Here is a 23,952-nt window from a genome sequence, read left to right as displayed (position 1 = left end):
ATTTTCAAATAAAGTCATAGAAACGAGTAGTTAATGAGTGTGGCTGCTCTGTTCTTACCGCATCCAGTGGTAGTTGTATTTTTTGCTTTATCTAATATTAATAATTTACTCATTTTTTTTAAAAAAATATTATTTTTGGGTGTTAATTTTTTTAGTTTTGTTATGTAATTTAGTGGAAATCAATGTGGACGATTCATAAATACAGTGACACTAGTATTTATGATAAATATTATTATACAATCAAAATTAAATCTGTTGAATTTGCTCTAAGAACGTTTATAGATTTTAAATCTACAAATGTTTTCAAAGAACGCAGCCTGTATGTATATATACACACAGCCTATATGTATATATATACACACAAGTAAAAATCTTGTGATTATGAGAACCGGAGCATAATCCAATGACTTCACATATCTAGTATTTGAGAGGTTTAGAATTTGAATCTTTTAAACACCAAGACTCCAAATCTGTAGAAGACTTGTGCATTATTTTTTTTAAGGTTGTATCACAAGAGAGTTCACAGGTGTATCATGACAGTTTATCCTTAAGAGTTTATTAAATACTAGTGCATACCTGTCTTTGGCTTATATCATAATGAATTTGTTAATTTATTTAAATATTATTTAAATTTATTTTTATATATTTTATTTTTCTCATAAACATGTTCGGACAACTAGCTTTGATTTTTATATATATTATTAAGCTATAAATTTACGGAAGTCTTATGCGAAGTTTGAATCCCTTTCCTCAACCCTCAATGAATAAGTATAAATAGTTGTTTACCCATTTTATTAAAAAATTTAAAATTATATATATTATTATACAAAGCGCGGTATTGGTTTAATATATTTATTTATCTGCAAGCTAATCCTCCATGTGTGTCATGGCTAGCTCTTAACAGGTGATTTCGGTAGGTAGTTCATCCAAATACAATGGTACTTCTCTTTATATTTCACAATCAAGAAAAGTAATGGCAAAGATTTGTTGCAGGGGACCCTTTGTTTCTTTTCATTTCTATCAAATGTTGTCATATGATGTGATTAAATATTGATTAGTAGTTCATATTAGACATGATACTTTATATATTCAAACTTAATCTGATGATCTTCTAGAAAACAAAACAACAAAAAAAAGCAAACTTATATTAGGTCCCACTTGTACAATCCCAAGCCAAATAAGACCAACTAAATCTCCGCTCATGCAAGCAAACAAAGAAGAAAAGAAAGCCAAAATCAAATAAAAAAAACAACCAAATTAGTGGGAAAAAAAAAAACCTCTATAAACACATCAACAAACATATCTAAGTGTTGTTAGCCACAAACTGGTGCATACCCTGAAAACCACCACCACCACCACAACCACCACAACCACCCTCCTCCTCCCCGGTCGCAACCACCTTCCGGTTCGGCCGGGCTTCTCTAAGCATAGACAGCACATCTCTCATCGACGGCCGATCAACCGGATTCTTACTAGTACAAAGCAAAGCAATCCGAAGAACAAGCAACATCTCCTCCCTCACTTGTTTGCAATCTGCTCCAATTTTCTTATCAAGCACCTCCATCACAGCTGCAACATCCCCTTTGCTCACCTTCCCTCTCACCCACTCAACAATACTAATTCCTTCTCCAAACTCTGCCTCCACCGTTCTTTTCCCGCTCACAATCTCCATCAACACAACTCCAAAACTATAAATATCACTTTTCTCATCCACTTGCAATGTGTAGGCGTATTCTGCATCATATTGAAATCAAGTACTCAATCAAACATATGCTCACATTATATGACATAAAGATAAATGTTTATAAAAACACTCACCAGGAGCAATGTAGCCATAAGAACCGGCAACAACTGACATTGTATGCTTGGCATCAGTGTGAATGAGTTTAGCCACACCAAAATCAGCCACCCGTGGCTCCATTCTTTCATCAAGAAGAATGTTGCTTGGTTTCAAGTCACGGTGAAGTATAACTGGATCAGAGTCATGATGCAAATAACAAACACCTTGAGCAACTCCAAGAGCAATCCGGTATCGAGTCAGCCAGTCTCCGGCAAGCTTAGTCCCATCTTTGGCATTAATTCCAGATGGACGATGAAGAAGATCTTCGAGACTACCATTAGGCATGAACTCGTAGAGCAGCAATGTGGATTCATAGTTGCTGCAGCATCCAAGAAGACGAACAATGTTCCGGTGGCGTACTGAGCCGAGAACTTGAACCTCTGCTAATGTGGCCGCGGCAGCTGCGACTGCGGCACGGCTTCGGCGCGACACTGATGGCTTCTCGTCTTTGCTTCTACCCCAAAGCTTTTTCACAGCGATGATGTCGCCGGATGGCATGTCAGCGCGGTACACGGTGCCGGTGGAGCCCATTCCGATGATCTGGTCAGTGATGGCAATGGACTCGGCTACGTCATTTGCTGTGAAGTTGAGACGTTGGAATGCGGTGAGCTTCCATGGCCCAGGCCATTCGTCTTCCTCTTGGCTTCGTGTCCACCGTGCACCGACGAAGAGGACAACAAGGCCGGCGCCTACGGCCCCGGCGGCTATCCAGACGAATGTTGCTCCAGCTGATCCTTTGGTGGTGGTCTCTGGCTCTTCTGCCCGCCGCCATGACTCTGAAGCGCATGGTTTTCGGACGGGCTCGCCGCAGAGAGCTTCATTGCCGGAGAAGGAGGACCGATGGAGGTTCTTGAGGATGGTGCCGGCGGTGGGGACTTCACCGGAGAGACTGTTGAAGGAGACGTTGAGGTTCTCGAGAGTGCTGCTGTTATCGAAGCTTGGAGGGATGGGGCCAACTAGCTCGTTGTGGGAGAGATCAATGTCGGTGATCGACGGCAAGGTGGAGAGCTCCGGCGGGATTATTCCGACCAGCCGGTTATGATTGAGATTCAGGTTGAGGAGTTTGGAGCAGCGACCGATGTCCATTGGAATGCTTCCATTGAGCTGGTTTCCGGCGAGCTCGACCTTGTAGAGATTCCGGCAACCGGGGCCGAAGCTGGGGATCTCCCCGATGAGCCCGCACGAACTTGCCGAGAAAATCTGGAGATCCGGCGCACCCCAGATCGTCTCCGGGAGAACACTTCTCAGTGGGTTTTTGGAGACGTTGAGGAACTCTAGCCGTGGCGCGGCTCCTAAATCCGGCGGGATGCTGCCGGAGAAGTTGTTCTGGCTGAGGTCCATGTACGTTAGGTTGGGAAGAAGGCCGAATCCGGCGGGAATCTCGCCGGAGAACCGGTTAGTTTCAATGCGAATCCGCCATAGTGACTGGCACCTCGCGAGTCCACTCGGAAGCTCTGAGTCGAATGAGTTGGAGAACAGAATCAGCCGAACGAGACGATTCCCAGTGCAAACCCCAGCCGGGATCGGCCCGGAAAGCGAGTTCGAAGAGACGTCGAGCCTCTCGAGCTTCCCATTTAGCCCAAGCTTCGGCGGCAAGCCTCCAGTCAACGAATTGTTCCACAGGAGCAGAGCCTGGAGATCCGGAAGCTCACCAATCCCCACCGGAATCTCGCCGGAAAGCTTATTGTTCATGAGACTAAGCAGCGTGAGATTCTCAAAAGATGCAACACCGGCAGGAATCGGCCCGGCGAGCTCGTTATCAGAAAGATCGAAAACCTTCAATGCCCTGATCCCGGAGAAGCTCTCTGGAATGCGACCGGAGAGAGCATTCTTGAAGAGAAACAAGGATTCAAGCCTAGTGAGGTTCCCGAGCTCACTGGGGATCTCACCTGAGAGATTCGCCGACGAGATATCAAGATATCGGAGACTCCTCAATGCTCCGACATCCGCCGGAATGCCGCCATTGAACGAGTTGTAACCAATCTCAAGATGTCGGAGAGAATGCAAGGAACCAAGGCCAGAAGGAAGCTCACCAGAGAGCAAATTCCCGGCCAGATGGAGAAACTGGAGGGAGGCAAGAGAGGCGATATCATCAGGGATTGGGCCGGAGAAGAAGCTGCCGCCGAGGTTGAGATGCTGGAGATTAGATAGATTGGAGAAGCCGGAAGGGAGAGGGCCGGTGAAGCTATTGCTATAAGCGGAGAAGACGGTGAGGTGACGGAGGTCGGAGAGACCGGAAGGGAAGGAGGAGTTGAAGTCATTATGGCTGATGTCGAGAGTGAGGAGATGGCGAAGGAGGAGGATGGATTGGGGGAGAGGGCCGGAGAAAGAGTTAGAACTGAGGTTGAGGTGGGAGAGGGAGGGAGAAAGGAGGAGGAGAGAAGAGGAAGGGAGATGGCCGGAGAGGTTACGAGAGGAAAGGTCAATGGAAGTGACGGCGGAGGTGATAGGGTCGCAGGTGACGCCGGAGAAGGAGCACCATGGCGAGGGGGAGGAGAGATTGGAAGGTAAAGACCAGGAGGAAAAGGTGGAGAGAGGGTCAGAGAGGGAGGCTTTGAGGGAGAGGAGGGATTGGAGTGGGGGAGGGAGAGGAGAGGAGAGAGGGAGGAGGAGAGCAATGGCGGTGAGGAAGAGGAGGGAATGGATGGTGGTGGTAGTGGCCGCCATTGATGGAGGTGGAGAAGGAGGTTGAAGGTGGAGGTGGGATATAAGGGATAAATGGTGATGATTACTTCACTGGAATACTGAGCTTTATTTATTTATTTTATTTATTTATTTTATTTTGTGAGAGTGCGTGCTTGGCAGTGTAATGGATGTACTTTTTTTTTTTTTTGGATTTTTACAATATATGGTATTATTAGTTTAAAGAAATTGAGTAAAAAAATTATGAATTTTTTTTTATTAAGAGTAATAAACGTGCTTAATGGACAAACAGGTATAGAAATATATCAATTATAATAGCCATGTGTCATGTCATATATAATTTTAAAATTTTTTTTAAAAAAAATATGCTACTCCTCAAGTAGATTTATATGAATCTAAGTTATCTAATAAACAATATTTATGTGTGGAACAATATATTAACAGTAATGCATGTGCTTCAATACTGTTAGTACTTCGGTGTATGGATTTAACCTGCATATTGTACTGATTTGTAATATTCACTAGGCTATGTATGAATTTTGAATTTGTGAAAAATTATGATGTTAAGTACTTTGATAAAATGTCTTCAAAAACAAAAAATCACATAAAATGTAATTTATTATTGGGAAAATAAACGTAGCTGGCTTTATGTCTCTGATTGAAGACGAAAGTCATGTCAAAGGAGACCATCTTCAAACTTTCAACAATTTAATTATTATTCAAAATTAAAAATTCAACATTTTTTCTCAAAATAAATAAATAAATAAATAAATAACACTCCATCCTCAAGAAAGTGGGTCCCGTAGTAAAGTTGATTCCAAGCAATTGGCGTGGCGAGACGTAATGATTTCGTTTTCCTTCGTTTCTTTCAGTGTCTAGTTATTGATTTATTTTTATTTTTATTTTTATTTCTTTTTTTTTAAAAAAAAAAAAAGGTAATCGGATCCAAGAAAGCGGGTTTGGAATGCACGACCCGAATTTGTTGAAGGATCCGATAGAGATGATTAGGATAGGGTGGGGCCCAGTGTTTTGCACGGGAAAGAACAAAGAGCCAAACATTCTCTCCTGAACCTGAAACAATGAATTTAATAAGTAATATGACTTGATTGATATTTATTACTAGTAACGTGGCAGTGGACCCAAATTGGGATTTATACTCATTAAATTCAATGGCTTTAATTGGTGTCCCTTTTGTTCTGTTTTGGCTAATTATGTGTATCATTGGCTATTTCTAACATGTTTCCCTGATTGGGGATTGAGCTTATAATTCCTCCTTGTCTTTCATGTTACAACCTTTTTTGGAATATAAATTAAGTTGTATACATGATTTATTTGATCAGATTTTGATGTTTTTTAGAATGATTATAAACTTAAATAAGATATAGTTTATGATATGTGTTGTGGTTCTTTATAAACTTCCCAAAAAAAATCAAAGATATTAGTTAATATTTTTTTATTATATGTTAAATAAAATCTTGTAATTTGGTTGCTTTTTAAGTGTTTATATAATTAAAATAAAAAATAAATTAAAGACAAATACTACAAACTTTACATCTTTATCGGACATATTTTATAGAGAGCTATCAAAATGTTTGAGCTTTAAAGATTACGCTTTATGGAAATATATGGTAAAAATACGACAACTAATACATTGAGAAATTGGGAAAAATGTCGAGCATTATTAAATATGGGTCATTTTACATTTTTTTTATTTATTTGTTTGAAGAATTGAAGGGAAATTATAACAATACAACATAATAATTAATGTAATGTAATGTAAGTGTTAAATATGAATAAGCAAGTCCAACCATTCAAAGTGAAAAAGAAAACCAAGACAAATATAAAGAGTCAAAGTTTTGTTTATCACAGCTTGACATTGGTAGATCACTCACTGCTTTGGTTTCAGCTTTCAAACAACTCACACAAAAAGAAGAAAAGGAAGAATGCTATTTGGCTTCTCAATGTCAAGTCCTCTCATGTTTCTATAAACTCATCAAACTTCTACTGTCTGTACTTTCTACCACTTTGTTTAGTTGTTCCTCTACACACACACACACACACACATTTGTAGCAACTCCTGCTTTTCTTTTTGTGTTTTCAGACAATCAAAATTATACAATAATTTTGTGTCTGTATATATATCTATATATATAAAGTTGAAGCCAACCCATCAAGGGTAATTTTGGTAATTCACACACTGTTTCAATGCAGATTACACAGTGTCAAGTGACTGACGGGGTAGTTGTGGGTGGGGAGATTATGAGAATACCCTCATGTTTAGAAGAAAATTACTAGAAAAACATGCACTGGAGTTACTAGGATTAAGGGTAGATAAATTTTTTGATACGGCACTAAACCGTGATTTTTTTTAGTTTTGAGATCCAAATTTTAATTTGAATCAAAATAATGACTTGATTTTAATTTTGTTTAACCGAATGATCATCTTAAAAAAACATAATTTTATGTGAATCAAGGGAAAGTATAAAAAGAAGGACAAAACGGTAAGAAAAAAAAAACTAGGGTGATGTTGCTGGTGGGGTATGTTATGATTGCGGAACAATGTTGCTTTGCTCTCACTGCGCTCTGGTTGGAGCTTTCGCTTTACAAAAATAAAATAAAAAAAAAAATAATGGGATCATGGGTTGTGAGAGCAGCTTGTGGGGACCACTGGTGGGGTTGGTCTCCTTAATCCCCATCAGAACCTGCGGCACATCTGAAGAATATTTCTTCTTTTTTTTTTTCTTATTTATTTATTTATTTATTTATTTATTTGGGATTTAGTTTTGGAGCTATTCAGGATGGAGCACGTGACTGACGCGTGAGAGATTTATATATATATATATTGAAGTTGTGTGGGGCCTACATGCATGGTGGAAAATGCCACGCGCGAGACCTTCGATGACGTCAGCTTTGCCACGTTCTTTTCTTTTTTTAACTTGTTATGTGTTTGTTTGGTTGTTACTTGTTACTACTAGTCTACTACTACTACTAGTACTACTCTTCAGTCTTATGCCGATTATTTTTAATTTATATTTTTAATTTTTTTATTTAACTTAATTAATAGAGTTTTCTTCGATTTTAGTCATATAATTATCTCAATTATTATATACTAATTAATTAACAGATTATTTTTTATTTAGGTTAAAATTAAGCTTCCTCATATTTTAATTACATATGTTATTAGATCATATTTTAAAAAAAAAATTTAAATTTTAAATTATTAATTAACTTTAATTGATTTTTCTTTAATTTATGTGAATTAGTTAAAATAAAAAATATATATATAAAAAAAATCCATGTAATCAACATGTTACTAAATGAGTTTTTTTAATTTGAACTATTTTATGTGTGCAAAATATATTTATAATCTTTTTTTTATGTCACCTAATGAGTGAATTTTATCTGTCGAGCTCATGAATTTTATTAATATAAAAAATTTTATAGATCGAGTTTCGTTTTGTTAAAAAGGGCTACTGACTATTGTAGGAATAAATGGTTGTCATTAAAAAAATTATAGTCATGTATTATGATTAAAAGTTTGAAAGTTATTAATGATTTGAATTTTTTTTTTTTTTTTTAGAGTACCATCAATTTCATTCTACTGAATGTAACAATTAACTGAAATTGTTATTTGTTATAAATAAAAAAATAATAAAAATATCATAACTTTAATTTGGTGGTGTTAGGTGACATGAATACAAATGAATCAAATCCACTGACAAAATTTTTTCAAAATTTACCCATGCATGCAATTTCAAATTGTCACTTCGAATCATCACAAATTATTCTCCATTCCCAATATCTGATTTTTTTAATAATAAATTCTAAATCATTAAAATGATGAAAGCAAAGAAAAAACAAATATCAAAGAGGACTTTGTCCATATGATTCTGTGCAAGAATGACTCTTGAGTTGATTCTTCTAGCCCTTTTATGTGGGTCTATATTGTTTTTACTTATTTATATATTACACTTTCACAATCTATTGTTTTCATAATATATATATATATATAGGGAAATGGTAATCTAAAGATACCGCCAGATTAATATTCTCTAAGAATGTTTTTTTTATAGCCGTTTAATTACTATCCAACAGTTGTTTGTTTATATAAATATTATATACATTTTTCACTATTCATAATTACTGTATGACATTATAGAACGCATTTTGCACTATTTATGATGATCATAACCGTTGGATTATCATCCGACAGCTACTATAGACGTCCTTAAATTTGAAATCTAAGTACGTCCCTAGATTATCGGTCTATATATATATATATATGAGTAAAATTTATATTTGTTTTTTATTAAGTTAAGCGAGGGTGACATAGTAATGTAATGATGAGAGATTGAAATAATAGGAATATAAAAGAGAATGATTCCAATTATAAGTGATGAAGAAGTGAAGTAGTGGGAGAAGAAGAATCAATAAGAAAGAGTGAGAGAGAGAGAGTCACTTGGATAAGAAGCAAAGTAACAAGTTAATCAGTGCAAATGATGACCACATAGTCCAACATCTTCATGACAAATAGTGACCAAAATTTTCACTTTTAGAAGCCTGCCTCTTCTCTGCCATTTCCTTCCTATTCCCATCTTTCCACTTTTATTTGTTACGTTTATACAGACATTCAAAGTTCAAACACACAATAAACTATATATATATATTATGTGTGATGTGAGTTTGATTATATATAATGTACATTGTTATGTTATGGGTTGATAATATTCTTATATTTATGAGAATTGATTAAAAAGAACTATAAAACTTTTAAACCATAGTTATATACATAATTTAAAATCAAACTAGTTTGAATCATTATGCATTACATTGTTTTTGGAAGGGCCATTACTCATGGCACTCCCAATGAGGATAATGGTGAGTAACATGCTCTAGCTTATAGACTTGCATCCTTTTGCTTCTTCCATCATAGATCTCATAATTTATCATAATCATGCCATTAACATAACAAGAAAGTTAGTATTTTATTTTTCTCACAATTTAAATATACATAATTAATCAACAACCATTTGAAGAGACATATTTAAATTCTAACTCATGCAAAATAAGAACACATTAGTTGTAAAACTCAACTTCGGGCTTATGTTTATTCCTAGTAAATTACTTGTCCATATTTATATAAAAAAAATTATAGGATCAAATCTCATGATTTTTTTTTTCAAATAATTCATGACTTTATAGATATGTATTAATGTATGTATGATATATATATATATATATTGAAGTTTTGGATGTGTGCATGCTTGTGTTTACATTTAAATATTAATTTTATGTAGGTGCTTATCATTAGTTGGTAACTTTAGAAAGTGGGAAAAACATATGGAAAATGATGGCCATTGTTCATCATTGTCTTCTTTTTTGTTATCACGCCTGCCGCTGCTGCTCCTTCTTGTGCTATTCTTTCTTTCTTTCTTTCTATCTTTCATTCATTCATTCATTCATTCATTCAAGTTATTGGCATATTGGCATGGAGAACAACATCTTTATCAATGCACACAAAACCATGCCCCCCATTCCCATGCCAACACTTTTTCATCTTTTTGTCTTTCCATTGTCCCCCCTTTCTTATGTTTTATGTTTCACTTCCCTAATTATGTTTATTTTTATGGGTATTAATTTCCTAACCAAGTTAATCCAAGAGGTATGTATTTGAATAGTTTGAACGAATGGTTTTGAGTTTGAATTTTTACATAACAAAATTAAACCTATGAAATAGATCAATCTCTTATAAGGTTTTTTGATATTTTGTCCTGACTGATTTTTTAATTCATAACTCATAAAAAAATTATATAATAAAAAATATTGATTTGATTAAAATGTTATATAATAATTTGGTAAAAGCCATGGATGTAAGTGTTGAACTTTCATTATTTGCCACACTAGACTTTTGGAACAAAAAGGAAATCATTAAAAAGATGATCCCAAGATCATTGCTTGATTATTATGATTAAAAATGATTAGTTTTGGTATTAAGGACTATACTTAAAGTATTAGAATAAGGTTTTTAATCATTAACAAGCAATAGAACTTTATTTATATTATCTTGATTTAATATTTCATTTTAATTTCTCTATTATAAATTTATAATACTCCTTAATATCCAATCAATTACAAGCATGGGCTTAGAGCCCAAGTCTAATTTTTCAAGATTAGTTACATTAGGAACAGTCCCATCAAATGAAAGTGAAGCTCAAAAGAATATAAAAGAACTTTTAGGAATGCTCACATAGATAGTGACACAAATAACACCAATAAAATAATAATTCACCATTAAATAATTAATTATTACTATTATTTTTTTTATATCACATATAATTTTTTCCAAATATTAAAAGCAAATTAGAAGCCCATGGCAGCCCAATCCATTCATACTTAAATATTATTTATTTATTTATTGATAATCAAACTTGATTAATTTAGCATCTGTCTCGTTTGGTTTTTCATTTAAAGAAGCACATAATGTATTTGAGAAATCATTTTTTTTAATTTTCTGAATAAGAAATATGATTGTTGTCAAAGAATATTTTATAATTTTCACTAAAAAAGTAAAAAATAAATTATTATTTATTTTTAAAATAATTATTTAAGACTTTACTGTATATATATATACATAATGGTACAGATGAGTTGCTTTCGCTCATTTACCAAAATGAAAAATTTTACTAAAAATTCACTTTTCCAGTTAAATGAATCATGTCAAATTAGTTATAAAAAATTATTATATATATATAATAAAATAATAGTAACAGTCAATGGTTCATAGCCTGGCAGTAATTGAGCTTATTATGAAAAACACATGTAATACAATTCCCGATGGTGTGTGGGCTGAACAATTAATTTTTAACATGCGGGCACCATCCTAATATATATTATTACTTTCATCATAATTTTCATCAAAATAATAATAATAATTAAAAACTCTCATGGAGCACAAACACTACTTATTAAATTACTTTTTATTACAACTTGAGATACAAGCAAAGACAAGAGACACTGAAAACATAATTCACCAAAACCCCAAACCAAACAACAAATTTAGAAAAAACTCCCTCAAGGACCTCAAGGATATTCAGCAGGGACTGGTTGATAACATCCAATAAAAATATCTCCATAAACAAGTCCGGCGAGGCCACCGCCGATGAGAGGCCCCACCCAATAAACCCAATGGCCGGAGAAATCACCGCCGACCACCGCCGGGCCAAAAGATCGAGCTGGGTTCATAGATCCGCCACTAAAGGGGCCGGCGGCGAGGATATTAGCGCCGACGATGAATCCGATCGCGATCGGCGCAATGGTCCCAAGAGATCCCTTCTTCGGATCAGCGGCGGTGGCGTAAACGGTGTAGACGAGGGCGAAGGTGATGATGATCTCCATCACTGCTCCTTCGATCTCGCTCATCCCCGCCGCCACGCCGTGCGTCGGCACCGTCTGCCGCCATTGATTGAGATTTTTTTTTTCACATTAGTCCCTTTTCTTCTTTTAATTTTAAATCTATCCTATTTTTTTTTGCGGAAATAACCTTATATGTATTAATAATTAAATAAAAGATTTACCTTAGCATGTGTGACGAATTTAAGTAGTAAACATGCTACGGTTGAACCGAGCAATTGGGCTATCCAGTAGAATATTCCGGTGATGATAGTGATGTTACCGCCGATGGCTAGACCGAATGTGACGGCCGGGTTTAGATGACCACCGGAAATATTTGCGGCTATTGCTACACCGACGAATAATGCGAGTGCGTGTGCTATGGCCACGGCTACTAAACCAGGTGGGTCTAAGGCCGCATCAGCTGTTAGTTTACCTGTTTTATTATCACAAAATTATTGTGAATGTTAAATAAATTAATACCTATTTTTTTAATAAAATAAATAAATTATAAAAATTTAAAAGAGTGATTATAATAATACAGTGAAGTTTAAATTTGAAGTAGTTTATTTATCTTTTATAAAAAAATAAATAAATAACATACAACGAACTAAACAAATAAACAAATAGAAGAAGGCGACTACAAATAATATGAGAAAAACAACAACAGACAAATAGAAAACTTGACAGTTTTTATAATGTCTAATTTTGTTGTGATTTTTAATGTGTTTTAATTAGGGGGAAAAAATAAGAATAAATGTGAGAAACTCACTGTAAGCAATGGCAGAGCCAACACCGGCAAATACAAAGAGAAGTGTGGCAATAAATTCGGCTAAGTATGATTTGAGTGATCCAACACTAAATGAGTCACCCAAGCTTCCAAATGCCAACTTCACCATCTTCTTCTTCTTCTTCTTCTTCTTCTTCTCTCTTACTTAATAAACACTAGACTGAAATAAAACTCTTTTGCTTCTTCTTGTCTCTTTGAAAAGAGTCCTACAAGGAGTGTTTTATAGGACTATAGAGTCATGGACAGCACCGACCAAGGGCCATAGTGAAAGCTCAATAATGAGAGAGTTTATTTAAATTAAGTAACTTATTTAAGACTTTTGTTTTTGTTTATATTATTATTAATAATTAATGAGTGGCTCCAAACTCTTTTTAACATAATTTTGATTGGTCACTTTCAATTGAAAGCCGGCCAACCGCCCCATGTTTTCCTTTCCTTCTCTCAATTCTTCTTCTTGTTCCTTCTAGTGGTTGTGCATGTGATTAGTGATTACTTCATCCAGCTAGCCCTTGTTTTCATGCCTCAACGTTGTACCTTTTTTAATATAAGGTACATTTTCAATAGTTTTTGTGAAGGTGGTATTGCCACTTAGGATATGTTAAAAGAGTCCGTGAGTTTATAGGGTGTTAATAGTTTAGATCGGGCTATCACTCTGACTTAGCCCGGCCCGGCCCGGTTCAGCCCTATGTTTTATAGAAGTTTAAGTTAGGGTGGTAAACAAATTAATGTGTTGATTCAAACTTAAAAGCTCAACTCAACTCAACTCATTTATTAATTAGTTAAACAAACAAACTATTTTTAAGTTTAATTTCTAAGCTTGTAAAATAAATTAACATGTAAATATTAAACACCACTAAGTTGAACTTGTTAAGGCTTGTGAATAGCTTGTTTATTATTATAGCAATTCACAAATTATTACTATATTTATATTACTGTAGTTAAACTGACGGAGCTAAAGATTTTTATATATTTTTTTTAAAGTCAAACTCAAGCATGACAATTGAACAAAGCTTGGCTAGGGCTCAAGCTTAATTAAAAATAATGGCAAGTTGAATTTTACTATGTTTAGGCCATTAAAAAAAATAGGGGTGTCGGGTCGTGCACAAATTTTGATGGAGCAAGTGAAGATAAGGTCTGCACACATGAGGGTGAAGACCCAAATACTACCAGACCACTAGGTTGTTGGTTACAAACTAATTTTATTATATATTTATGAATAGGCAGCATTAGGTACTTATATTTTCAAAAAGGGCATTAGATGAGTGATTGGGTAGAGTGAATTCATTAATGAAGCTAATTAGAGGAGTGATATATATAATTAAGATTAAGAAGATGGTATTAAATGAAAAGGTGACGTGGAGGTTTGGACGCCTCAGCTTTTTTTATGCTTTGATTAGCTGGCTTGGCTTAGTTGGATAGTACATTGGGCCCCTCTCATAATACAGACATGGTGCACATGAAGGCCTGAACCTTGTCTTATTGCCTTCTTTGTAGGTTAGGAACTTAGGAATCCTATCTTTCAAAAATTTAATTATTCTTTGGATTTATTTGTACCCTATCAATGGAATTATACAGCATATTTGCCTTTATATTTGCTAATTAATGGCATTTTATTTATTAAACTTAGAGGTTTACTAAAAAACACTGTTACTGACCATCTTTGGTCTAAAGAATAGGAGAGGTTTATTTCTTAGAAAACTTGCAGTAATTCATCCAGATTGGTTTAAAAATTCCTAGTAATATCAATGAGCTAGTTTAAGTGATAGAAGTAAAAGAGATCTAATTTTTATAGAAAATTCACCTAAGTTGATTTAAAGTTGTAATTCCTAAAAATTAAAATCAAAGTAAAGATCGCTTAAAAATATGGGTTGTTTATAATTAACTCATGAATTAAGTGTTATTAGTGTATAAATAATCTATGCTTATATTAATACATTTTTATCATTACTTCTTTTATAACATATATTTATATATATTTCACATACCCCATAATATATATATATATATACTTACAAATTTTGCAAATATGTGTAGGTGTAATTACTTCAATATATAGGGGTATTTATGTATGCATTTGTGTGTAAACTTATAAACAGAGATGGGCCAAGAAGGCGAAGACGGCCTTCGGATTATGATGCGCCAAACTAACTTTTTTTTTTTCCTCCATTCAATAATTATATATTTTTTAATTTTCATTTCTTAGAAAAAAAGTTCTCTAATTTTTTTATAGTATTTTTCTGGACATGATAATGAGGCAACAATGCACTACATCACAATTGTTTTAATATGTTATTTTTAAAAGTGAGGATTTACATAATATTCACATTACTAAATATGAACATATGCCATATCATGTTTTCATGTATTTATTTATGAAGGATTAAATATTATTTTTCTAAATTTATCTTTTGTATTTAATGTATTTCTATAATTTTTAATAAATTACATTCATCTTTTAAAACCATATTTTTTAAAAAAATAATTTTAAAAAGTTAATATATTTTTTATAAATTTTAGATTACAAATTAATTCTAATCAACTTTCTTAATCTATGTGATTTAATTAAAATGTGCAAGTAAAATGATTGAAGAGATATGTTTGCCACATCAAAATCATCATTAAAAATAAAATAAGGGAACAAATTAAACACACAATTATTATTATTATTATTATTATGAATTATTTGAAGAATATATATATGTATAGAAATTGTAAGTTTTTTATTGCTTTTATTTAGTACAATAAGAAGAAGACATTGAGAACCACTGGGCTACCAGTTGTATCATTCAAATAAATAAATACTGTATAAATACTATACAAATATTATACAACTTTATGAAAAATATCATATAGTACTATAGAATATATAGAGCACTATACAAACACTGTATAATATTGTAGAAGACATCTAGCACTATGGAAATACTGTAGCATAGTGGTATCTCATTAAAAAAAATAAGGTACTATGTAAATAGGATTATAATCCATAATATTCCATCTGAAATGTATGTGACAAGTCATTATTCCTCAAAGTGTTTATTCGTCTAATATGATAAATTCATAAGGGTCATTAAACTATCATAACTAGTGTATTTATATAACTATATATATATTTGATGGTGTTTGTCATTTTGTCAATATATTTATATTTATATATAAGAAACATCAACCGGGAATATTCAGATACAATAAGACTGTATCGATCAATGTTTTTAAATTTGTAATCTATAAACATATTGAAATGATATATATATATATATCCTTGAGAAAGGCTGCATGCATGCTTAAAAGCCTTATGTCTCTGCCTTGCATGGCCTCATCTCCTTTCTTATTATCCTTATTTCTTTCTTTTTATTTTTCATGTTATTACTTTTTTATATATATATATATTTGTCTTATGGAATGTGTGTGTGTTTTTTTTCTTTTCTTTTTAATATATAGGGCCACTGCAAGCATGTTTTGGTGGACTGAATTTATTGTTCTCTCCGAAGTCCTAACTAATTGATTATTTTTATAAATATTTAAATTATGATAACTTTGTGCAAACATGTTTAGATTCTTATCAAATTGTAAACAACTCTAAGTTAAATTATGGATTGGATTTATTATTCATTTTTTGTATGCTTTAAAAAATACTTAGGAAAAAAAATATATAAACAGCTTATTCTCCATTTTTTTCAAGTAATTTTATTTTTTTAATCCAAACATAGCCAATTAAGAAAATAATAAATAGCATTTATTTTAATTATTTATTTATCTAATAAATGTGGTGAAATATTTGATGAAAGAATGAGAGAAGAAGTTGTTGATAAGGAAAAGTCATAAAGGTTTCAGAAAAATAATAATTAATAAGTTGGTAGCCCCATGTTGCTTCGTCCTTCCCTTGAAGCTTATCATCACAATATATATATATATATATATTTATATATATTTGTATTGTTCTACCTTTGAGATGTCTCTATATTTGTATTGTTCTACCTTTGAGATGTCTCTCTCTTCTCCAAACTTATTCCCTTTTCTTGTTTACCAAACACTTACACACTTTTGTTTATTTTCTTCTCGTGCTCCTTGTCTAGCTTCTTTTGGTAATCATTAGATTTTTCCCCCTTTTTTAATATACAATATTACAATTTACATTCACTCTATGTTTTATCTATGGTAAATACATTTTACATAGTGAAATTTTAAAAAACTTAATTGAATATGTTTATTTGGATTTTTTTTTCTTTCGTTTCTAAATATTTTCATGCATGTTATTGCATTTAAAAAAATTTCACACTAGTTCATTCAAACACAATTTATTGTCTGTATGTACGTATATATAAATGCTTCTCATATATTATAATCTTTATAATTTTATTTAAAGTAGAGATGTATTAAAAAAAAATAAAGGAACTTTATGTATTGTTGTGTTTGAGTGTAAGAAAAGGTTGGAAAATAATCAAAGGAATCATGATGAGAAGTTTTTCATTTTAGATAATTATATATGGTAACTCCAAAATGGTTTTCTAGATTTAGTTATGAAGTCTTTTGGATAGTTTCAATGAGATGTCTCTTTCTTCAGTATTGCAAATAGTGAAGCATGATCTCATTTGTTTCCATCTATCCAATTTTTGATTTTTAGTTATCTACCTTGATTTTTGCTTTTGGCCATTCTCACTATCAATCTAACCTATTGGTCTTTATTTTCAGAATATATTAAAATTCTAAAAATTTTAGTTTTAAGGTTTAGAATTAAAAGAAACAAATCTTAAAGAAATATTCAATGATAATAAAAACAATTAAATAAAACAAGCACATACAAATTTAACATGAAAAAAAATTAAAATCGGAAAAAAACCATAGAAAGAAGAAGAGAAGATGATTTCATTATTAAAATTTGATAACAACGATGGTATAACTAATTTTTCCAAAATAATTTCATCAAAATAAAACTTCAAAATATATTTAAATAATTCCTATATCACTTATAAATTTAGATTATTTGGATTTAATTTGAAATATGATCTGAATACTCTACTACTTATTACGTGTAGTCAGATTATTTAAGTTTTGTAAACAAATCCACACCCCCGTACTCCCAATAGGATCAGTGGCAGGTTATGAGATCGTGTAGAAGATTTTTAATTTTTTTTAATTCAAAAAATTATATTAGTCAAATCGCTAGTTTTTCACCGCAGGTCAAATAAATTTAAGATAATAAACTTTAATAAAACCAATAAATATAATGATAAGTAATTATTTTTATTTTAAATATATATAATTAGAAAGATAGATAAATTTAGCAAAAGATATGCATGGTTTATTTATTGACTAATATCATCACAATTCTTCCATCTCTTTTGTAATACCCTGAACCTGTGGATAACTGTTAGAAAATATACTCAGGGTATTACTATAGTGGTAGTAAGATTTTTCTACAGATTAATCTTGTTGAGAAACCCCAAGTGAAAAGAATAAGGACCTAAGTGTAAAAGTTTTTAAAAGATTTTGGGTTAAAGAATAAATGAAAAGGATGGACATGAAATGTTTATGGAAACCGAGGACTGAAAGGTAAGATGGAAGGGATCTTTTTTTGAAATGTTGTTTTTATAATCCAGGGATCATTGGATAATTTGAAAGGACCTTTTGAGAATACTATTTCATAATTCAAGGACCATTTGGGAGTTTTTTTCAGGGACTGTTTTTGTAAGAAATTATGTTTTCAGGGACTAATAGTGAATTTCGGCTGAAGAGTTAATTGAGAAAAAAATCTAGAAAGCTTATGTTGTTCAAATCTTCTTTCCACCATTTTGCTACAGATGCCCGAGAGTTAAAAATGAAGAAATGGGAGAAATTAGAGGTTTTTAAGGAGAAAGATTTGGAGATCATGGGAGGGAGTTCATCGGGAGTGGTCTTACTTGGTAAGAGTCTTCTTTGGTGTTGTTTTTGTTTAATGTTTGTGTATGTTTAGATGTATGTATTTTTGGGTGATTTTGGAGGAAATAATGAATTTGTTTTTGAGGAAATTATGATGGAGTTGATGAGAGTGTTGTTGTGAAATTATTTTTTTGTGTTAAAAAGCCCTCATATTGGTGATGAAATTGCTTGGATTGGTGGAGAAGTTTGCTGGGATTCTATCGTAGCAATTCATCGTAGCACGAGATTAGGGTTTAGTTTTGATTAATTAAGTTGATGATGATTAATAAGGTGTTAATGATGATGGTTAGATTGGAATTGGTTGAGTTGAATTGGTTTTGTTGAGTTGGGTTTGATCAAATCAAGTTGAGATGGTTTGGGTTTGGTTCAATTGATTTGGGTTAAGGATTTTTTGGACTGAACCAAGTTGGTTCAATGGATTTTTGTATAAGAATTGAGTTGGTTCAAGGCTGGTTCAGTGAAATTGAGTTTGGTTCAGTGAATTTGAGTTTGGTTCAATGGAATTGAGGTTGGTTCAGAATGGTCTCAGCCCAATTTGAGTTGGCTTAAGTGCGATTGGAGACCAATTTGATTATCTGCAGTCGAGGTTTGAACCGATTGGAGTGAGTGGAGCAATAGAAGTCTATTATTATTTTTTTGTATTTTTATTTTTGAGTTTAAATGTAGTATTTATTTTGTTATATTATTACATTGGCGTTGTTCGATCTTGGGAGGGAGTTCAGGGTCTAGTGAGGAACCCAAGGACACCGGGTGAGTTGGTAGTGGCTATTATTTTAAATAAATAAATTATTATCATTATTTTGAAATAATTGTTTAATGGCTAGTATTTTGGAAATAAATGTTTAAGTATTTCATTTTATCATGTTTAATTGCGTATAAGGTCGAAATATACTTATATTTATTTTCCTACGATGTGCCATGATAACCGTATTGATACATCAGTTTTGTATAATTATACGTATTTGTGAATAGTAAAAATACATGTATATGTGATTTAATTATTCAATTCTTGTATTTATTTTTGATGGGTATATATGCTTTGATTTGGAGTGATTTGCGAAACCATGTGAGCATATTAAAGATGTTTTATCGGCATTGTTAGTAGAATTGGTTTTCATTCATGGTATAGGAATGGTATCGTGGATCTGGGCTTTACTGGCATTATGCATTGTTATACTTTTGGCATTGGCTTTGTGGAAAATAATGGTTATTTCCGTGATGTGAATACTTGTCCTGGAAAAGGATCCTGTGTTATGATTTATACAGATGGTATTATTGCTGTATTTACTTGTTGGTTTTGATGGTGACGGGCTAAGGGCCCGACTCTGCGATAGTGGGTCCCCACGGGCCGACCTTTAGAGGTGGCGTGGTGGACTCGGGTATTGATTACTACGAGGGCGGTTCGGGTGGGAGTGTAGAGCCACGATCGGATATTCATCGAGTAGTCGGGGTCACCGACGGCCGAACTGGATGGGTCAGCGATCAGGGACATGAGTTCTCGACGGCTCCGAACCCTAGCCGCGCCACGCGAAGGTTTAGAGAGTTTTCTGAACCATGTTATCTTTGGGTGAGTGTTGGGTATTCTTTGTATTTTTGAATTTGAGAGTTATGTTATTTTTTTGAATTGTGATGAGGCGGGTCTCTCACTGAAATTTGTGTTTTCTGAGAAAATCAAATTGATGTTGATTTATGTTGAATTTATGTTTCGAAAAATTCTTTTAAAAGATTGTATTTTTGCTAGAATTACAGTATTTTTGGAAAAATTATTTGAGCGAGTTGGTATTTATATATTTTTATATATCATCGTATTTAAGTATTTGAAATTATTAAGCCACTCATCGACCAACTGAATGTCTCTGTAATGCAGGAGGCGAGGACCCTAGATTGCTGATTGAGTATAGAGCTAGTCGGGGGTTGAATCCGGGGATTGCAGTGGGTCCCCTTCCTTTCTTTCTACTTATGGTTGTTGTGATCTTGTAGCGGTTGTACTGCATAATTTGAGTTATTGTATTCATGGTATTTATGTATTTGAACCCGTAGTTGGTGTGAAATTGTAAATTGTGATTTGTAGAGTCCGATTTTTGTTTTAAAAGCAGAGTGTCGGGTTTCGAGTTAAAAGGGAATTTTTAAGCGATGGGTGCCACATTTACCTCGGTAGAAGGGGTGGGTGTGACATCTTTTGGTATCAGAGCTGTAGGTTGAGATATCCCTGGTTGGTAGAGATCACGGGTTGTGATCTGAGCCTAAGTTTAGAAGTCATGTCTAGACTCAGAGGTTTAATAGTGATTAGACATAAAGTTAATGGCCCAATAGAAGTATTTAGAGTCTCCAATCGGGTTAAAACCTAAGTTGCATATTGGGATTGAGGACTGATAGTAGGTTTTGACATTTGAGACAAAGAGCTGAGTAGTGTACTGTGATCAGGATCATGGCTGAGATATTTGTCGGAATTGGTTTTATCTAAAATGAGTTAACTTAAAGATGCCAAACAAAGGTGTTTGGATGCTCTTTATTGACTGATACATAGTGATTTGCAGTGTGATTATTTACTATTGAGCAGATTTGTAGCAAGAGAAACAGCGTCTTGGACCAAGTAAGTGAAATTCAGTGATATCAGATGGATAAATGCTAAGAAATTTCGAGGACGAAATTTTCTTAAGGGGGAAGGATTGTAATACCCTGAACCTGTGGATAACTGTTAGAAAATATACTCAGGGTATTACTATAGTGGTAGTAAGATTTTTCTACAGATTAATCTTGTTGAGAAACCCCAAGTGAAAAGAATAAGGACCTAAGTGTAAAAGTTTTTAAAAGATTTTGGGTTAAAGAATAAATGAAAAGGATGGACATGAAATGTTTATGGAAACCGAGGACTGAAAGGTAAGATGGAAGGGATCTTTTTGAAATGTTGTTTTATAATCCAGGGATCATTGGATAATTTGAAAGGACCTTTTGAGAATACTATTTCATAATTCAAGGACCATTTGGGAGTTTTTTTCAGGGACTGTTTTGTAAGAAATTATGTTTTTCAGGGACTAATAGTGAATTTCGGCTGAAGAGTTAATTGAGAAAAAAATCTAGAGCTTGTGTTGTTCATCTCTTCTCCACCAGTTTTCTGCTACGATGAACCCGAGAGTTAAAAAATGAAGAAATGGGAGAAATTAGAGGTTTTTAAGGAGAAAGATTTGGAGATCGTGGGAGGAGTTCGCGGAGTGCTACTCTGCTTTGGTAAGGGTCTTCTTTGGTGTTGTTTTTGTTTAATGTTTGTGTATGTTTAGATGTATGTATTTTTGGGTGATTTTTGGAGAAAATAATGAATTTGTTTTTGAGGAAATTATGATGGAGTTGATGAGAGTGTTGTTGTGAAATTATTTTTTGTGTTAAAAACCCTCATATTGGTGATGAAATTGCTTGGATTGGTGGAGAAGTTTGCCGGATTTACTGTAGCAATTACTGTAGCACCGAGATTAGGGTTTGGTTTGATTAATTAAGTTGATGATGATTAATAAGGTGTTAATGATGATGGTTAGATTGGAATTGGTTGAGTTGAATTGGTTTTGTTGAGTTGGGTTTGATCAAATCAAGTTGAGATGGTTTGGGTTTGGTTCAATTGATTTGGGTTAAGGATTTTGGACTGAACCAAGTTGGTTCAATGGATTTTGTATAAGAATTGAGTTGGTTCAAGGCTGGTTCAGTGAAATTGAGTTTGGTTCAGTGAATTTGAGTTTGGTTCAATGGAATTGAGGGTTGGTTCAGAATGGTTCTAGCCCCAATTTGAGTTGGCTTAAGTGCAATTGGAGACCAATTTGATTATGCAAGGTCAGGTTTGAACCGATTGGAGTGAGTGGGCCAATAGAGTCTATTATTTATTTGTATTTTATTTTGAGTTTAAATGTAGTATTTATTTTGTTATATTATTCTGTTAGGCGTTGTTCAGTCTTGGGAGGGAGTTCCAGGTCTAGCAAGGAACCCAAGGACACCAGGTGAGTTGGTAGTGGCTATTATTTTAAATAAATAAATTATTATCATTATTTTGAAATAATTGTTTAATGGCTAGTATTTTTTGGAAATAAATGTTTAAGTATTTCATTTTATCATGTTTAATTGCGTATAAAGGTCGAAATATACTTATATTTATTTTTCCCTACGATGTGCTCATGATAACCCAGTATTGATACATCGGTTTTTGTATAATTATACGTGATTTGTGAATAGTAAAAATACATGTATATGTGATTTAATTATTCAATTCTTGTATTTATTTTTTTGATGGGTATATATGCTTTGATTTGGAGTGATTTGCGAAACCATGTGAGCATATTAAAGATGTTTTTATCGAGCATTGTTAGTAGAATTGGTTTTCATTCATGGTATAGGAATGGTATCGTGGATCCCGAGGGCTTTACTTGGCATTATGCATTGTTATACTTTTTGGCATTGGGCTTTGTGGAAAAATAATGGTTATTTCCGTGATGTGAATACTTGTCCCGAAAAAGGATCCCCGTGTTATGATTTATACGGATGGTATTATCTGTCGTATTTACTTGTTGGTTTTTGATGGGCGACGGGCTAAGGCCCGACTCATCGAGTAGTGGGTCCCCACGGGCCGCCCTTTAGAGGTGGCGTGGTGGACTCGGGTATTGATTACTACGAGGGCCGCTCGGTGGGAGTGTAGAGCCCTCGATCGGATATTCATCGAGTGGCCGGGGTCACCGACCCGGTGAACCGATGGGTCAACGTTAAGGACATGAGTTCCTTGACGGCTCGAACCCTAGCCGCGACCACGCGAAGGTTTAGAGAGTTTTCTAGACCATGTTATCTTTCGGGTGAGTGTTGGGTATTCTCTGTATTTTTGAATTTGAGAGTTATGTTATTTTTGAATTGTGATGAGGGCAGTCTCTCACGAAATTTGTGTTTTCTGAGAAAATCAAATTGATGTTGATTTATGTTGAATTTATGTTTCGAAAATTCTTTAAAGATTGTATTTTTGCTAGAATTCGGTATTTTTGGAAAAATTATTTGAAGCAGTTGGTATTTATATATTTTTATATATATCGTATTTAAGTATTTGAAATTATTAAGCCCACTCACCGACCAACCGAATGTCGTCAGACTGCAGGAGCGGGGACCCCTAGATTGCCTGATTGAGTATAGAGCTAGTCAGGGTTGAATCCAGGATTGCAGTGGGTCCCCCTTCCTTTCTTTCTACTTATGGTTGTTGTGATCTTGTAGCGGTTGTACCCGCAAATTTGAGTTATTGTATTCATGGTATTTATGTATTTGAACCTGTAGTTGGTGTGAAATTGTAAATTGTGATTTGTAGGTCTGATTTTGTTTAAAACAGGGTGTCAGTTTCCAGTTAAAAGGGAAT

The 23,952-nt window shown here is 33.6% G+C and overlaps 2 protein-coding genes across 2 annotated transcripts; both read right to left on the bottom strand.

Annotated features, from left to right (window-relative positions):
• Positions 1-1,115: 1,115 nt before the first annotated feature.
• Positions 1,116-4,548, bottom strand: LOC120260950 (leucine-rich repeat receptor-like protein kinase TDR). Its single transcript, XM_039268551.1, has 2 exons — positions 1,819-4,548; positions 1,116-1,734 (listed from the first exon to the last, which is right to left on the bottom strand). The coding sequence occupies exons 1-2, from the start codon at positions 4,505-4,507 to the stop codon at positions 1,304-1,306; spliced, it is 3,120 nt and encodes a 1,039-aa protein (XP_039124485.1). The 5' UTR covers positions 4,508-4,548; the 3' UTR covers positions 1,116-1,303.
• A 6,933-nt stretch (positions 4,549-11,481) lies between these two features.
• Positions 11,482-12,867, bottom strand: LOC120263568 (probable aquaporin TIP-type RB7-5A). The gene is made up of 3 exons (XM_039271559.1): positions 12,645-12,867; positions 12,058-12,308; positions 11,482-11,932 (listed from the first exon to the last, which is right to left on the bottom strand). The coding sequence occupies exons 1-3, from the start codon at positions 12,769-12,771 to the stop codon at positions 11,564-11,566; spliced, it is 747 nt and encodes a 248-aa protein (XP_039127493.1). The 5' UTR covers positions 12,772-12,867; the 3' UTR covers positions 11,482-11,563.
• Between the last annotated feature and the right edge of the window lie 11,085 nt (positions 12,868-23,952).

The sequence above is a fragment of the Dioscorea cayenensis genome, chromosome 1, assembly GCF_009730915.1.
Source record: "Dioscorea cayenensis subsp. rotundata cultivar TDr96_F1 chromosome 1, TDr96_F1_v2_PseudoChromosome.rev07_lg8_w22 25.fasta, whole genome shotgun sequence".
Taxonomy (NCBI): domain Eukaryota; kingdom Viridiplantae; phylum Streptophyta; class Magnoliopsida; order Dioscoreales; family Dioscoreaceae; genus Dioscorea; species Dioscorea cayenensis.
Note: the sequence above shows the minus strand (reverse complement) of the source record. Positions and strands in the feature narration are given on the sequence as shown.

Bases quoted from the DNA above. Each gene is read 5' to 3' on its own strand.
- LOC120260950 (XM_039268551.1), bottom strand. From the start codon at position 4,507: ATGGCGGCCACTACCACCACCATCCATTCCCTCCTCTTCCTCACCGCC. The intron at 1,735-1,818 runs GTGAGTGTTTTT...AATATGATGCAG, and splicing joins TTATGGCTACATTGCTCCTG to AATACGCCTACACATTGCAA.
- LOC120263568 (XM_039271559.1), bottom strand. From the start codon at position 12,771: ATGGTGAAGTTGGCATTTGGAAGCTTGGGTGACTCATTTAGTGTTGGA. The intron at 12,309-12,644 runs GTGAGTTTCTCA...ATAATAAAACAG, and splicing joins TGGCTCTGCCATTGCTTACA to GTAAACTAACAGCTGATGCG. The intron at 11,933-12,057 runs GTAAATCTTTTA...CAATGGCGGCAG, and splicing joins AATTCGTCACACATGCTAAG to ACGGTGCCGACGCACGGCGT.